The sequence below is a fragment of the Malaclemys terrapin genome, chromosome 15 (genome assembly GCF_027887155.1).
Source record: "Malaclemys terrapin pileata isolate rMalTer1 chromosome 15, rMalTer1.hap1, whole genome shotgun sequence".
Taxonomy (NCBI): Eukaryota; Metazoa; Chordata; order Testudines; family Emydidae; genus Malaclemys; species Malaclemys terrapin.
In genome coordinates this window covers 2,385,620-2,401,201 of record NC_071519.1, presented here as the reverse complement: position 1 = coordinate 2,401,201, position 15,582 = coordinate 2,385,620, and the positions used below count along the sequence as shown (strand labels likewise).

General features: G+C 59.8%; 1 protein-coding gene across 2 annotated transcripts; it reads left to right on the top strand.

The window, feature by feature from the left end:
- The first annotated feature begins 910 nt into the window (after positions 1-910).
- On the top strand, positions 911-13,626 carry SENP3 (SUMO specific peptidase 3). 2 transcript variants are annotated; one of them, XM_054005767.1, is made up of 11 exons: positions 911-994; positions 6,882-7,756; positions 7,865-8,110; positions 8,692-8,803; positions 8,972-9,119; positions 9,537-9,584; positions 10,107-10,184; positions 10,435-10,572; positions 11,671-11,754; positions 12,217-12,267; positions 12,867-13,626. In XM_054005767.1, exons 2-11 carry the CDS (start codon positions 6,895-6,897, stop codon positions 12,975-12,977), a joined length of 1,878 nt encoding a protein of 625 aa, XP_053861742.1. In that variant the 5' UTR covers positions 911-994; positions 6,882-6,894; the 3' UTR covers positions 12,978-13,626. The 2 variants fall into 2 exon arrangements, with proteins under 2 accessions (XP_053861742.1, XP_053861743.1); XM_054005768.1 differs by lacking the exon at positions 911-994 and adding an exon at positions 2,420-2,639.
- Positions 13,627-15,582: the final 1,956 nt, after the last annotated feature.

Below are 15,582 nucleotides of genomic sequence, written 5' to 3'. Positions count from 1 at the left end.
CCAGAAGGGAGTCATTGGGTCACCCCTCTCAACTTCCACACGTGACAGCATGTGTTGCTGTTAAGCTGTTAGGGGACGCTTCGAGGTACTGGAGGGACTGACTTGCCCGAAAAATGTTCAGGGCTCTGCCAGCCCTCCATGACAGGAGGTGGTCTTGTGCCCCAACCCCCATCCTGTCAGGTGGTGTCCTGACCCACAATGCCCTGGGGCAACCGGCTGTGTCCCACAATGCTTTGGGGTGACCTCCTGTCCCACGATGCCCTGGGTCACATGGGGCGACGGCCTGTGTCCCACGATGCTGTGGGGTGGCCAGCTATCCCACAATGCCCTGGGTCAACTGCCTGTGTCCCCCGATGCCCTGGGGTGGCCTCCTGTCCCACAATGCCCTGGGGCAACTGCCTGTGTCCCACAATGCTGTGGGGTGGCCTCCTGTCCCACAATGCCCTGGGGTGGCCACCTAACCCACAATGCCCTGGGGCAACCGCCTGTGTCCCACAATGCCCTGGGGTGACCACCTGTCCCATAATGCCCCGGGGCAACTGCCTGTCCCACAATGCTCTGGGGCACATGGGGCGGCTGCCTGTCCCACAGCGCCCTAGGGCGACCACCTGTGTCCCACAATGCCCTGGGGTGGCCTCCTCTCCCACAATGCCCCGCGGCCTCACAGGCTCCCTCTCCCAGCCCCTCCCTCCCACGGGGAGGATCAGGCACCGCCCCCTCCCTCTGCCTGACGCACGCCGTCGCCGTGACGTAACAGCGCCAGGAGCGAGGCGTGGCCCCGCCCAAGAGGGGGCGGGGAGGCACGCGCCGGAGAGCCGGGGACGTGACGCCGCGGCTGCGTCGGGGGGCGGGGCGGGGTGACGCGACGCTCGCGGCCCCTCCCTTTTTTTCGGGCGCGCGGGTTGATGACGCCATTGGGCGGCGCCGGCGGCTCCTGGGTCCTGGGAGGCGGCGGCGGCGCAGGGAGCCGGAGCGAGGCCCCGCTCTCCGGGGGGTGAGTGACCGGCCCCGCCCCCCGGCCTGCTCCCACCCGGGTCCGCTCCCCCCTCCCCCCTGTTCCCACCCGGGTCCGCTCCCCCCCAGCCCCCTTCCCTCCGGCCCTGCTCCCACCCGGGTCCGCTCCCCCCCCAGCCCCCTTCCCTCCGGCCCTGTTCCCACCCGGGTCCGCTCCCCCCCCAGCCCCCTTCCCTCCGGCCCTGTTCCCACCCGGGTCCGCTCCCCCCCCAGCCCCCTTCCCTCCGGCCCTGTTCCCACCCGGGTCCGCTCCCCCCCCAGCCCCCTTCCCTCCGGCCCTGTTCCCACCCGGGTCCGCTCCCCCCCCCTCTAACACGCCCCCGTGGCCTGCTCCCAACTGGGTCCGCTCCCTTCGGATTTCGCCCCGCCCCTCCCCCAAGGCCCCCCTGCTCTGGGGGGTTAGAGGCTTTGCCCCCCCCAGTTCCTCTTTCCTCCCTTCATCGTCTCCTGATTGGGGGGGGGGCTGATGGGATCTCGGTGCCGAGCTCATCCCCCCCTTCAACAGCCCCCCCATGGGAGGTTTGCCTGGAGTCTGAGGCACTTTCCCCTCTGGCCCCTCCCTTCCCCCCACATATACCCAGGCCCTGGGGGGCCCCCAGAGCAGCCGCCCGCCCCGCGCTCCCCATAGCGCCCAGTGCGTTGCCCTCTGTGTGCAGGGTGGACGGGCTTCCCCCTCCTCCGGTGCTGCGACAAGGGGAGGAAGAGGTGTTGCACCCCCCCTTCCTCCCCCCCGGGTCCACCCCTTCCCCGGATCGCCAGGGATCCCGTCGCCGCCATCGGGGGCCTGGCCCGTCGCCGCAAGATTGGGGGCTTTCGGGTTTGGTCTCAGGCCTCTGCTCTCCACCCCCCCTCCCGCCCCAGGCTGTGTCTGAATCCGGCCGGGGGCCCAGGGGTGTGGCCCACACTGCGGTGTGGGCTTAACTTGGGCTCAGGTTCGCTAACACACACACACACACACACACACACCGGAAACTCCAGGCTTGACCCCTGAGTTAAAAACCAAGCTGCTGCATCGTTGCTGCTGTTCCCACCCAGAGTCTTGCAGCGTAGGCGTGCCCTGAGCCGCGCAGCCTTTCCCGGCCCTCGCTCAAATGCATTTAATTTCCCGTCAGGGCCCCCATCTCTGGTCTGGGTGTGTGCAGTGCCTGACATCCCGGTCTGTGCCTGGGTCCCTAGGTGCCACGGCTCTCTGTGCCCCCCCTTTGCTCCCTTCCCCCATACAGGGGTCCCTCAATCTCCCCCATGCCAGTGGTTCTGTGTGCTCCCTGATTCCCTTCTTACCCCCATATCAGGGTGCCCCATTCTCTCTCCATTCCCCCTTTTCCCATGCCAGGGCTCCCCAATCTTCCCCTGTGCCCATGGCTCTGTGTCCCCCACCCCATTGCCTCTTTCCTCCATGGCAGGGTGGTCACATCTTTGCTGTGCCTACCTGGGGAAAGCTTCCTCAACGGAGACCCTCTGTTTCAGCAGCAGATCTTGTCTACACTAGGCACGCTTTACCGGCATAAGGAATACCACAAAGTGCTGCTGCTTTGGACGCAGCTTTTCTGGCAAAGCCCCACTTTATACCGGTACAGTACGCTCCCGATTATCCGAAACGCCTGCGGGACCCGGAATTTATTTGGGTAAGCAGGAGGGCAGAGACATTGAATCAGCACTATGGGCTGTCCCCTTCAGTCCTGCCCCAGGGGTCTCCGCTTTACGATCTGAACCTCCGTGTTCTCCAAATCCCTTCCTTGGGTAATGCAGAGGTTCGGATAAAAGGGTTTTGGAGAAACGGGAGTATATTAAAAACACCCTCTTGGAGCGAAACAAGCTATACCGGTAATAGTAAGTCGGAGCGTAGTGTGACACAAGTACATTGGTAGAAAGGGGCTTATGCCAGTTTTGCTTTCAGCTTGTTAGATTTAAGGCCAGAAGGAACTTAAGAATATCCCCATTAAATGTTACCCGCTAGCTTGTGTTGGACTATGGACCGTCTTCTGGAAAGGCATCTGCTCTGGCTTGGAAGAGTTCAATCGATGGAAAATCCACCATGGGGGAGTTTGTTCCAACGGCGACTTCCCCCTCACTGTTACAGATTGGCCCCATAGTAAGGGCCCTACCAAATTCACGGCCATGAAAAAAGCGTCACAGACCATGAAATCTGGTCACCCCCTGTGAAATCTGGTCTCTTGTGTGCTTTTACCCTATACTCTATAGATTTCACAGGGGAGACCAGGGTTTCTCAAATCGGGGGTCATAGAATCATAGAAGAGTAGGTTGGAAGAGACCTCACTTGGTCATCGAGTCCAACCCCCTGCTCAAAGCAGGACCAACACCGACTATATCATCCCAGCCAGGGCTTTGTCAGGCCGGGCCTGAAAAACCTCTAAGGATGGAGATTCCACCACCTCCCTAGGGACCCCATTCCAGTGCTTCACCACTCCTGACCCAAAAATGGTTGCAGGGGATCACAAGGTTATTTTAGAGGGGAGGGTCATGGTATTGCCATCCATACTTCAGAGCGGTGGCTGTGGGCCAGGTGCCCAGCTCTGAAGGCAGCACCCCACCAGCAGCAGCACAGATGGGTGGCAACCCCAAACCATGTCATCCTTACTTCTGTGCTGCTGCTGGCAACGGCACTGCCTTCAAAACTGGGCTCCCGGCCAGCAGCCGCCGCTCTCCAGCTGCCCAGCTCTGAAGGCAGTGCTGCCGCCAGCAGCAGTGTGGGAGGAAGGGTAGCAGTACTGTACCCCCCCCACACACACACACACAATAACCTTGCAAACCCCCCTCCCCCCTTGACTCCTTTTTCAGTCAGGACCCCTACAGTTCCAATACCGTGACACTTCAGATCTAACTAGGTGAAATCAGGAAACTGATGATTTTTAAAATCCTATGACTGTGAAAATGACCTGTGAATTTGGTAGGGCCCTACGTCTCGGTATTTGCCTGGCTTCAACTTCCAGCCGTTAAAATCTTGATCTGCCTTTCTCTGCTACTTGAAAGAATTTAGTCCCCGTAATTTTCTCCCCAGGTCTGTAATCAAGCGATCTTCTAAAAAGAATCTTCTTCAAAAGGAGATAAATAAGAGGGGAGATGCTAAAAGTCCATAAAATAATTAGACTTGGGACGATTAAGTAAAAGTTGATTTCACTGTACACATACAAACCGATGAGAAAATATTTTCATCAGTGATCACTGAAATTTACGGCTAGGCGAAGGAAGAAAAATACCGCTTGACAACTAAAGTTCGACAAAGCCAATATCCTTACATTAGTTTTGACATGTGCTATTGACAGTTTGTGTTTTAAACGGTTGTAAATCGTTAGCTTTTTGGACCTCAACTTTTACTGTCATTAAATTATTGCCCAGCTGTGAACATTTGAAATGGGTTACATTTTTAATTTTTTTTTTAAATTCATCATTTTGCATAACTGTGAAAATGTAAATGGCTAAAACTTATGAGAGAGGCTAAAAAATAAACATCGATATTATCCATCGGAATGATAAAAAAGAAATCAAATTCTGCTATGCCTCAACATATTGGGATAAAGAAGACAGATTGGGAACTTTTGTTGTATCTGTCTTGAGACAAGAACAAGGGTACAATCCATGAAATGAATTTCCTTTGATCAGGTTTGAATTCGCCACCTTTTCATTTGCACATATTGTTTAACCTTGGTTAACCGGTGGAACACTTTGCTTCAGGCCAACAATGTAACAAGATTCAAAGGAGGATTGACCGTCTCTATGGAATATCCAGAGTTAGGATAATGAATATTAATGAGTTTTGGAAGGGCAGTTAAACCTACCTCATGCTTCAGGATATAAGTCAATCTCTAATTATCGGCGATCAAGATGAGACATTTGTAGGGGGTAGTTTATCCCCCATCTGTAGGGTTTTTACGCCTTTGTTTGAAGCATCTGAGGGTGGTCGGATCTGGTCTGGCTATTCCAGCACTGCACAGACGCACAACAGAACTGGAAGGGACCTCTTACGCCATGGAGACTAGATCCCCTGCCGTATCGGGCAACCCCGTCAGATAATCCCGTTCTTAAACTGCTGAAGCTCTATCTTCAGACCAGTTAGGTTCTCCCCCTCCTCTGAATTCCCAGCCTCCGATCTTGATTTAAACGTTGTGGGTGACAGACAATCCACGACGACCCTTGGTCAGTTGGTCCAGTGTTCAAATATTCTCATAAGAACGACCATACTAGGTCATACAAAAGGTCCATCTGGCCCAGTGTCCTGCCTTCTGACGGGGACCAATGCCACGTGCCCCACGAACAGAACAGAGAATCATCAAGTGATCCATCCCCTTTCGCCCATTCAAAGCTTCTGGCAAACAGATGCTAGGGATGCCATCCTGGCTAATAGCCATTGATGGACCTATCCTCCGTGAACTTCTCTAGTTCTTTTTTGAACCCTGTTATAGTCTTGGCCTTCACAGCATTTCCTGGTGAGGAGTTCCCCAGGTTGGCAGTGCGTTGTGTGAAGAAATACTTCCTTTGGTTTGTTGGAAACCTGCTGCCTATTAGTTGCTTTTGGTGACCCCTAGTCCTTGTGTTATGAGGAAGAATAAATAACACTTCCTGATTTACTTTCTCCACACCCGTCATGATTTTATAGACCTCTCTCATATCCCCCCTTTGTTGTCTCTTTTCCAAACTGTAGGCCTTTTTCCCCCTCTGATTGTCTCTAGCGTCATCTTCCAGCCATTGGATGGTGTTAGACTTTTCTCTGCTAGATGGAAGAGCCCGTTATGCAGTATTTGTCCCCCAGGTAGATACCTACAGCGATCAAGTCACCCTTTCACCTTCTCTTTGCCAAGCAAAATCGATCAAGCTCTTTGAGTTTCTCAGTCGAAGGCGGATTTTTGAATCATTTTTACGGCTCTTCTGTGACTCCTCTCCGATGGATCATAGAAGAAGATGATTAGGGTTGGAAGAGACCTCAGTTGGTCATCTAGTCCAACCCCCTGCTCAAAGCAGGACCAATCCCCAACTACATCATCCCAGCCAGGGCTTTGTCAAGCCGGGCCTTAAAAACCTCGAAGGATGGAGATTCCACCACCTCCCTAGGTAACCCATTCCAGTGCTTCACCACCCTCGTCCTTAATTGTGGGCATCACAATGGGACGCAGGATTCAGAGAGCTTTCAGTCAGACGCGCACACATACGTTGTGATTTAATATAGAGACAAATGGGGGGTGAGACAATTTTATTGGACCAATTTCCGCTGGAAAAGAAACGGGATTTTGAGCGTACACCAGGATGTTTGTTGGGTACCCGAGAGCTCGTCTCTCTCACCGATAGGTATATGACCTCCTCCAGCTCGTCTCTCTCGTATCCCGGGAGTGACGCGGCTACAAATGCCGACGGAAGAAGCAGGGAGGCTCCCAAAATTGGTCCAGAATCAATGGATCCCTGTCCGGGAGCGAAACAAATTTGACCAAACCGGCCCCAAAACTGATTCAAGAGAGTCCATGATGGTCGCACCTAGGAATTCGAACTGGGTGGGGACTTATGCTGATTGCTACGCAGGCCCCGTCCGACTGGGATTGGAGTCCCCTTGGCACTGAGGTGTCCGTCCGTCCCCCCCGCCACCAAGATAGGGATGTTGGCCCAGACGCCCCTTGTTGAACAAGGTCTGGTCAGATCCCGACCAGGGTTCCCCCATTGTGCCAGGTCCCAGCTGGGATCAAGGGTCCCCCGTTACGCTGACAGTGATTTCCCCTATTGTGGGCTGTATTGTTACCCGTCCTCTCTCAGTACCCAGCAGAGTGGGGGAAACTGAGGCACAGAAAGGGGGTGGTGTTGTGAGTTGAGGGTCTCTCTGGCATCCGGGGCAGCCCTGACCCTTGTCCCCCCGCTCCCCACAGGCACATCGGAGCCATGAAGGAAACCATCCAGGCCAAGAAGCTGTGGGGTCCCGGGCTCCGTGAGCCCCACAAGCGGGAGAGGCTGCGCCTGGCGTCCCGGGACTGGGAGGAGCCCGAGCCCCCAGCCCCCAAGCACGGCGGCTGCTTCGAAGGCGGACGTCGGCTGGCCTACACCAAAGAGCAACCCCCAGGCTTCGAGAGCGAGGAGGAAGGCCATGCCGACGACTGGGACTTCCCTCGCGTCTCGGGCTGGGCCCGCAGCAAAACCACCGGGGAGAAGGTGGCCAGGAGCGGAGGCCCGGACTGGCCCTTCGCCGGCGGGGCCGAGGGGCGGCCACCGCTCCTGGAGGCCACCCGGCGGCGCTGCCAGCTGCGGCGGCGCCAGCGGGCCCGGCGGGCTCTCCGCATGCTGTTGTATTCCAAATGCTCCTCCCTGGCCTTCCCCTGGAAGTTGTGGGGCAAGCTGGCCGGCCGGGGGCGCCGGCGGGGCAGCGCCAAGCAGACTCGCTCCTCCCTCTCACCCGGCTCCCAGCCCGACGACGACCTGAAAGGCTGCCCCCTGGAGGAGGAGGAGGAGGAGGAGGACTGCCAGGGCGGGGCCAAGCCGGGGCCCTGCCCCTTGCGCTTCCGGCCCCGCCCCTCGCCCCGATTGGACTACCACCTGGGCGGGGCCTTCGTCCCCTCGCCCCCCCGGCTCAGCCTGCTGGGGGCACTGATGGGCGAAGAGCCCGGCTCCACCCCGTACCCGCAGTACGTCCAGCTGCAGCGGGTGGACGGCGCCATGGAGGTGGGAGGGGAGGACGGCGCCCGGCTCCCGGCAGAGCGTTCGCCCCCTGGGAGCAGGAGAGAGGCACCAACGCTGGACGGGGAGTCAGGTAACCAGGAGGGGGGCGGGAAGGGGCTATGGCCCATAGGGAATCTCCTTACACCCATCCTCTGCCCCCGCCCAGCGTAACGAGCCCCGTGTCTCCTCTCCTGCCCAGGCCCCGTGGGCGCCCTGCCCAACGGCTTCGCCTCCCTGGACGGCGACCTCAACACCCTGGCTGCCGCCGCCTCCTCGGACCCCAGCATTGTCATCAGCAACGTGTGCAGCATCGGCGGGGCCCACGCGGTCGAGGAGTTCTTCCAGGCCAAGGACGGGCCCGGGGCCCCCCACAAAGAGGCGCCCCCTGGGGAGAAGGCGGCACAACACAGCCCCCTGCGGGAGGAACACGTCACCTGCGTACAGAGTGAGGCGCTAGGGTGTGGAGGGGGTGCCCCCCATATAAAGGGGGGGAGAAGGTAGGGGAGGGCTAGCACAAGAGGACGTCGTGCCAAAATGGGTATAGCGTTGACCTCCTGCCACAAGGTGTCAGGCTTCATTCAGCAGCCTCGGGGGGGGGGGGCAAAAGGGAGGGATTAGGACAGGATGCAGCCATGCCCTCCACATGCGGCTGGGCAGTGCCGCTTTCTGGCTTCCTCCCCTTCGGCAACCCTCAGTGCTTCCCTGCTCAGCTAAGACCCAGAGATAACTCTGAAACCTAGTGATGCTGCCTGGTTAACATCCCATTTGGTTTGTCTGGGTTTCAGGCTGCCTGCCAACTCAGGCAGACAGCCTGCCACGTGGTGCCATGGGGGAGGGTTTTGGATGAGGATCAGTGATGGCAACACGATTGCTTTTCGTATGCAAGCTAAGACGAATCGCAGTCTCTGAGCAAAGCGTCAATGTATAACCAGCCGCCCCGCCCCAGAGTTAGCTGCATCTCAGCCCCTGACACTGTCACCTCAGCTGTTCTATCCTGCTGCTTTCGCCCCCCCCCCTCCCCCCCAGGCATTCTGGATGAGTTCCTTCAGGCCTACGGCAGCCTGATCCCCGTCAGCACGGACGAGGTTGTGGAGAAGCTAGAAGACATTTTCCAGCAAGAGTTCTCCACGCCACAGAGGTACCCGGGAGGGGTTAGAGCAGGGTGGGGGAGGGCCGGGAGCCAGGACTCCTGGTTTCTCCCTGGTTCTGGGAGGGGAGTGGGGGCTGGTGGGTTAGAGCAGGTGGGGCTGGGAGCCAGGACTCCTGGGTTCAATTCTCGGGCCTGCCTCACTCCCCCCCTCCGCAGGAAGGGCACAGTGCAGCAGCTGATCCAGTCCTACCAGCGCATGCCAGGCAATGCCATGGTGAGGGGCTTCCGGGTGAATTACAAGCGCCACGTGCTGACCATGGATGACCTGCAGACGCTCTACGGCCCCAACTGGCTCAACGACCAGGTGGGACGCTCAGCAAGGCCACAAGGGGGCGCTGAGCTGCTGGGAGCGGGGCAGGGAGCCCTCCCCTGGTAGACACCCTGGGGCTTGGGGGCCAGTACAATCTCCGCACCGGCCGAGGGGTCCCCGGGTAAGTGGCCGCCCCGCCCCAGAGGTGGCTGCATCTCAGCGCTGAGCGAGGGGTCCCCATGTAACCCACCAACCTGCCCCAGAGGTGGCCGCATCTCAGCGCTGGCTGATGGGTCCCTGGGTAACCAGCCGCCCCGCACCAGAGGTGGCCGCATCTCAGCGCCGGGCGAGGGGTCCCTGGGTAACTGGCTGCCCCGCACCAGAGATGGCCACATCTCCGCGCCAGGCGAGGGTCCCGGAGGGGGTGTGGTGTCCCTAACCCTCTGTCCTTTCTCACTGTTGCGTGCGCAGGTCATGAACATGTACGGAGACCTCGTCATGGATACGGTGCCAGACAAGGTGAGACCCATTCCCCTAGTTTAGTGATGGCGTCATTCTAAGGAACTGCCACTAGGTGGCAACCCGTATAAGATCGGGACTCACCCCTCACTCCGGAGCCTTGGCCCCTGCTACCCCTTGGCTCCCCCCCAGCCCTACCCCGTAACCTCCACTGCTGTAAATCAGTCCTGCCCCACCACTTCAACAGAGCCTTGATATGAGTCAGAGAACCCCCGGCTCAGGGAGGGGAGGGGGGCTGGTGGGTTAGAGCAGGGGGGGCTGGGAGCCAGGACTCCTGGGTTCTCTCCCCGGCTCTGGGAGGGGAGTGGGGGCTGGTGGTTAGAGCAGGGGGGGGCTGGGAGCCAGGACTCCTGGGTTCTCTCCCCGGCTCTGGGAGGGGAGTGGGGGCTGGTGGTTAGAGCAGGGGGGGCTGGGAGCCAGGACTCCTGGGTTCTCTCCCCGGCTCTGGGAGGGGAGTGGGGGATGGTGGGTTGGAGCAGGGGGGGCTTTTGGTGTCTAAATGGAGGCTCCTTCCCTCCCCAGGTCCATTTCTTCAACAGTTTTTTCTACGATAAGCTACGAACCAAGGGGTACGAGGGGGTGAAACGCTGGACCAAAAATGTGAGTGCGTCGGGGGGCGCTGGGCTGCAGGCTGGCAGGCAGGGCTGGCCCCGGGGCGGCGCTAGGGGGCGCTGTGGGGCGGGGGGTTCAGCAGGGGGCGCTCTCCCCTGGCAGGCGGGGCTGGTCCCAGGGCGGCGCTAGGGGGCGCTCTCCCCTGGCAGGTGGGGCTGGCCCCGGGGAGGCCCTAGGGGGCGCTGTGGGGCGGGGAGGAGGTGGCTGGCTGGCTAAGTGCCTGTGGCGCTCCCCGCAGGTGGACATCTTCAACAAGGACCTGCTGCTCATCCCCATCCACCTGGAGGTGCACTGGTCCCTCGTCTCCGTGGACGTGAAGCAGAAGAGCATCACCTACTTCGACTCGCAGCGAACACTCAACCGCCGCTGCCCCAAGGTAACCGGGCAAGGGGGCGGGGAATGGGGCAGGGGCCTGTCCCCTCTAGGGGCACCGGCTCCCACCCGGCCCCAGGGCGGGGACTGGCTGGCTCAGGGGGGTGGGGAATGGGGCAGGGGCCTGTCCCCTCTAGGGGGCGCTGGCTCCCACCCGGCCCCAGGGCGGGGACTGGCTGGCTCAGGGGGGCGGGGAATGGGGCAGGGGCCTGTCCCCTCTAGGGGGCGCTGGCTCCCACCCGGCCCCAGGGCGGGGACTGGCTGGCTCAGGGGGCGGGGAAGGGGGCAGGGGCCTGTCCCCTCTAGGGGGCGCCGGCTCCCACCCGGCCCCAGGGCAGGGACTGGCTGGCTCAGGGGGTGGGGAATGGGGCAGGGACCTGTTCCCTCTAGGGGGCGCTGGCTCCCACCCGGCCCCAGGGCAGGGACTGGCTGGCTCACGGGGGCGGGGAATGGGGCAGGGACCTGTCCCCTCTAGGGGGCGCTGGCTCCCACCCGGCCCCAGGGCGGGGACTGGCTGGCTCAGGGGGGCGGGGAATGGGGCAGGGGCCTGTCCCCTCTAGGGGGCGCTGGCTCCCACCCGGCCCCAGGGCGGGGACTGGCTGGCTCAGGGGGGCGGGGAATGGGGCAGGGGCCTGTCCCCTCTAGGGGCACCGGCTCCCACCCGGCCCCAGGGCGGGGACTGGCTGGCTCAGGGGGGTGGGGAATGGGGCAGGGGCCTGTCCCCTCTAGGGGGCGCTGGCTCCCACCCGGCCCCAGGGCGGGGACTGGCTGGCTCAGGGGGGCGGGGAATGGGGCAGGGGCCTGTCCCCTCTAGGGGGCGCTGGCTCCCCCCGGCCCCAGGGCGGGGACTGGCTGGCTCAGGGGGGCGGGGAATGGGGCAGGGGCCTGTCCCCTCTAGGGGGCGCTGGCTCCCACCCAGCCCCAGGGCGGGGACTGGCTGGCTCACGGGGGAGGGAATGGGGCAGGGGCCTGTCCCCTCTAGGGGGCGCCAGCTCTCATCGCATCCTGAACTCCTGGCAGTCCCATCAGGTGGCCCCTTCCCCCCCCTCTTGAGTCACCCCCTTTGTGCTCCTCCTGCCCCCCCCCCCACCCTCTCCCCCAGCACATCTGTAGGTACCTCCAGGCTGAAGCAGACAAGAAGGATCGGCCGGACTTCAGAGATGGCTGGAGGGGCTCCTTTAAAATGGTGAGTCAGAACTCCTGGGTTCTCTCCTCGGCTCTGGGAGGGGTGTGGGGGCTGGTGGGTTAGAGCAGAGGGGGCTGGGAGCCAGGACTCCTGGGTTCTCTCCCCGGCTCTGGGAGGGCAGTGGGGGCTGGTGGTTAGAGCAGGGGGGGCTGGGAGCCAGGACTCCTGGGTTCTCTCCCCGGCTCTGGGAGGGCAGTGGGGGCTGGTGGGTTAGAGCGGGGGGGGCTGGGAGCCAGGACTCCTGGGTTCTCTCCCCGGCTCTGGGACGGGAGGGGGGCTGGTGGGTTAGAGCAGGGGGGGCTGGGAGCCAGGACTCCTGGGTTCTTTCTGTGGCTGGGAGGGGAGTGGGGGCTGGTGAGTTGGGGGGGGGGGGGGGCTGGGTTCCTGAGCCAATGGCAGAGCTCTGTTCTCGCGTGGGGGGGGTTGCTGGATGTGGTTCACCCTTCGCTCCCGTCTCCCCAGAATGTGGCCAGGCAGAATAATGACAGCGACTGTGGAGCCTTCGTCCTGCAGGTGAGCGGCGGCTGGGGCTGGGGAGGAGCCGGGGGCTGCAGCGGTTCCTCGCTGCGTGCTCCCCCGCCATAGCCCTGAGCTCCCCCTGTGCTCACTGACTCGCCATCCCCACCCATAGCGGAGGCTGCAGGGGTGCCATTAGCATTTTTCCCCCCACAATGCATCTTCCCCATTGGATTGCCGGGCAGTGGCTCGCTCCAACCCCACCGGTGATGGGCCGGGAACTGGGCTGAGACCCGACAAGCTCCCCTCACCGAAGACTGGGCCCGGGTGGGAGCCGGCGCCCCTTAGAGGGGACAGGCCCCTGCCCCCCTGAGCCAGCCAGTCTCTGTCCTGGGGCCGGGTGAGAGCCAGCGCCCCCTAGAGGGGACAGGCCCCTGCCCCATTCCCCACCCCCCTGAGCCAGCCAGTCCCTGCCCTGGGGCCGGGTGGGAGCCGGCGCCCCCTAGAGGGGACAGGCCCCTGCCCCATTCCCTGCCCCCCTGAGCCAGCCAGTCCCTGCCCTGGGGCCGGGTGGGAGCCGGCGCCCCCTAGAGGGGAAAGCTTTTCTCTTTGCCCCTGGTTAACTCTGCTTCTCTTCCCCTCTCCTCCCCCCGCAGTACTGCAAGTTCCTGGCGCTGGGCCGGGCGTTCAGCTTCACCCAGCAGGACATGCCGAAGCTGCGGCGACAGATGTACAAGGAGCTTTGCCACTGCAAACTCAGCGTGTGAGTCGCCCGCCCACACACCCACCTCTTCCCTTCCGGACGGGGCCACGCTGACACCGCCTCCTCCCCCCGCTCCTGGGGGGGAGCACCCCGAACCCCAGACGGACGGGCAGCGGGAAGGGGCATTAACTCTGTAGCATTGGAACTGTTCAAACCGGGGTGAGGGAGGCAGCTAATCCCGGCTCCTCCCGCCCCTGCCAACCAGACTTTTGGGGGACCTTTTTTTACTTGTGGGGGGAGGCATCCCCCTCTCCCCCTGGTTCTGTATTATTTTTTTCATATTTAAACCCAGTTTCCCTTGTTACATTTTGGGGCGGGGGTGGGTGGGGCATGGTAAATACACCCCCTACCCCTGAATTTTGGGGACACGCTGGCTTTGGGGGGGGGGGAGAGGAGCCATTTCTAACCAGAGCGGGTGCGGGGGACGGAGGGGAGATGAGGTTGGAATCTCCACCCCCCACCTTTTCTTCTCCCGGGGGGATTATTTGTGTTAGTGAAGTTGTATGTTGGGGGGTGGGGTGGGGGGACAAGTTTATACACTGGGCTGTGAAATGAGAAACAAGCTTTTTTTTTTTATATATATATATATATATTATATATATATAATGCGGCGGCAAATTGTTCTGGGCAATAAACTTCCTTTCTTTGGAGAATCTTCTGGGTTTGAAATGTGGGTCATGCGGGGAAGCGGCGTCCTTTCCCCTGGGTCGCCCCCTCCGAGCGGGGCCGATTTTCTCCCTGTGTTGGCTGTTGGAGGAAGAATGGCCGCTAGGGGGCGCCGGGGTGGGGAATGGGACACGCCTCCTCCCCGAACGAGATTGGGGTCCCCCATTGTGTCGGATGCCGCACAGACACCCACCCCTGCGAGATCAGGGTGCCCACAGTGCTGAGTACAGCATGGACCCCTTTCCCCTGAAATCAAGAAGGAAAGCGAATCCAAGCCAAGGCCGCGCTGAGCTCCTTTGGAGTTTTAAACAACTAACAAACTCAGCCGAAGGGCAGGACTTGGTGGCCATGGGGGACTTCAATGACCGCGCCGTCTGTCGGGAAAATAATGTGGAAGGGGACGGCTGATCCGACCAATTCTTGGACTGCCCTGGAGTCCGTTTTTTCATTCAGAAGGTGGAGAAAGCGAGTCGGGGCTGATTTTGACCAACGGGGAGGAGCGGGTTGAGAATTTGAAGGTGGACGATGTGATCGAGTTCGTGATTCTAAGGAAGGATAGGACGGAAGACCACATAATAAAGACAATGGATTTCAAGGAGGAAAACTTTAGCAAACTCAAGGAGGTGGTAGGTAAGCTCCGGTGGGAAGCAAGTCCAAATTTGAGAGAGTTGGCAGTTTTTGGAGACGTTATGAAGGGCACAAAAGCAAACTATCGTAGAAGTATGGCAAGTGACCACCCTGGCTTAACCGGGAGATCTTCAAGGATCTGGAACACAAGAGTGGAAACTAGGTGAAATGAAAAAGGATGAATATAAACCAATATGTAGGGACAAAACTAGAAAGGCCAAGGCCCAAAATGAGATCAAACTAGCTAGAGACATAAAGGGTAACAAGGAAACATTCAGCAAATCCATTAGAAGCAAGAGGAAGACCAAGGAGGGGGTAGGCCCGTTACTCAACGAGGGGGGGAACGATAACCGAAAACGTTGAAATGATGGAAGTGCTAAATGACTTTTTTTGTTTGTTTTTCACCAAAAAGTTTCACGGTGATTGGACGTCCCGCATAGCGAACACAAGGTAGGAGCAGAGGCTAGAATAGGGAAAGAACAAGTTTAAAATGACTCAGCCGTGTTAGATGTCTTCAAGTCATCAAGGGCCTGATGAAATCATACAATATCAAGGTTGGAAGGGACCTCAGGAGGTATCTAGTCCAACACCCTGGTCAAAGCAGGACCAACCCCAACTAAATCATCCCAGCCAGGGCTTTGTCAAGCCTGACCTTAAAAACCTCTAAGGAAGGAGACTCCACCACCTCCCTAGGGAACCCATTCCAGTGCTTCACCACCCTCCTAGGGAAATAGTGTTTCCTAATATCCAACCTTGACCTCCCCCACTGCAACTTGAGACCATTGCTCCTAGTTCTGTCATCTGCTACCACTGAGAACAGCCGAGCTCCATCCTCTTTGGAACCCCCCTTCAGGTAGTTGAAAGCAGCTATCAAATCCCCCCTCACTCTTCTCTTCTGCAGACTAAATAACCCCAGTTCCCTCAGCCTCTCCTCGTAAGTCACGTGCCCCAGCCTCCTGATCATTTTTGTTGCCCTCCGCTGGACTCTCCAATTTGTCCACATCCCTTCTGTAGTGGGGGGCCCAAAACTGGACACAAGACTCCAGGTGTGGCCTCACCAGTGCCGAACAGAGGGGAATAATCACTTCCCTCAATCTGCTGGCAATGACCCTCCTTATACAGGCCAAAATGCCGTTAGCCTTCTTGGCAACAAGGGCACGCTGCTGACTCATATCCAGCTTCTCGTCCACTGTAATCCCCAGGTCCTTTTCTGCAGAACTGCTTCCTAACCAGTCGGTCCCCAGCCTGTAGCAGTGCCTGGGATTCTTCCTTCCTAAGTGCAGAACTCTGCACATGTCCTTGTTGAACCTCATCCG

What these genes read in the sequence shown, in the direction of transcription:
- SENP3 (XM_054005767.1), top strand. Translation starts at nt 6,895, where the DNA reads ATGAAGGAAACCATCCAGGCCAAGAAGCTGTGGGGTCCCGGGCTCCGT. An exon ending in ACACGTCACCTGCGTACAGA is followed by an intron (nt 8,111 to 8,691) that starts GTGAGGCGCTAG and finishes CCTCCCCCCCAG; the next exon opens with GCATTCTGGATGAGTTCCTT. An exon ending in GTGGAGCCTTCGTCCTGCAG is followed by an intron (nt 12,268 to 12,866) that starts GTGAGCGGCGGC and finishes CTCCCCCCGCAG; the next exon opens with TACTGCAAGTTCCTGGCGCT.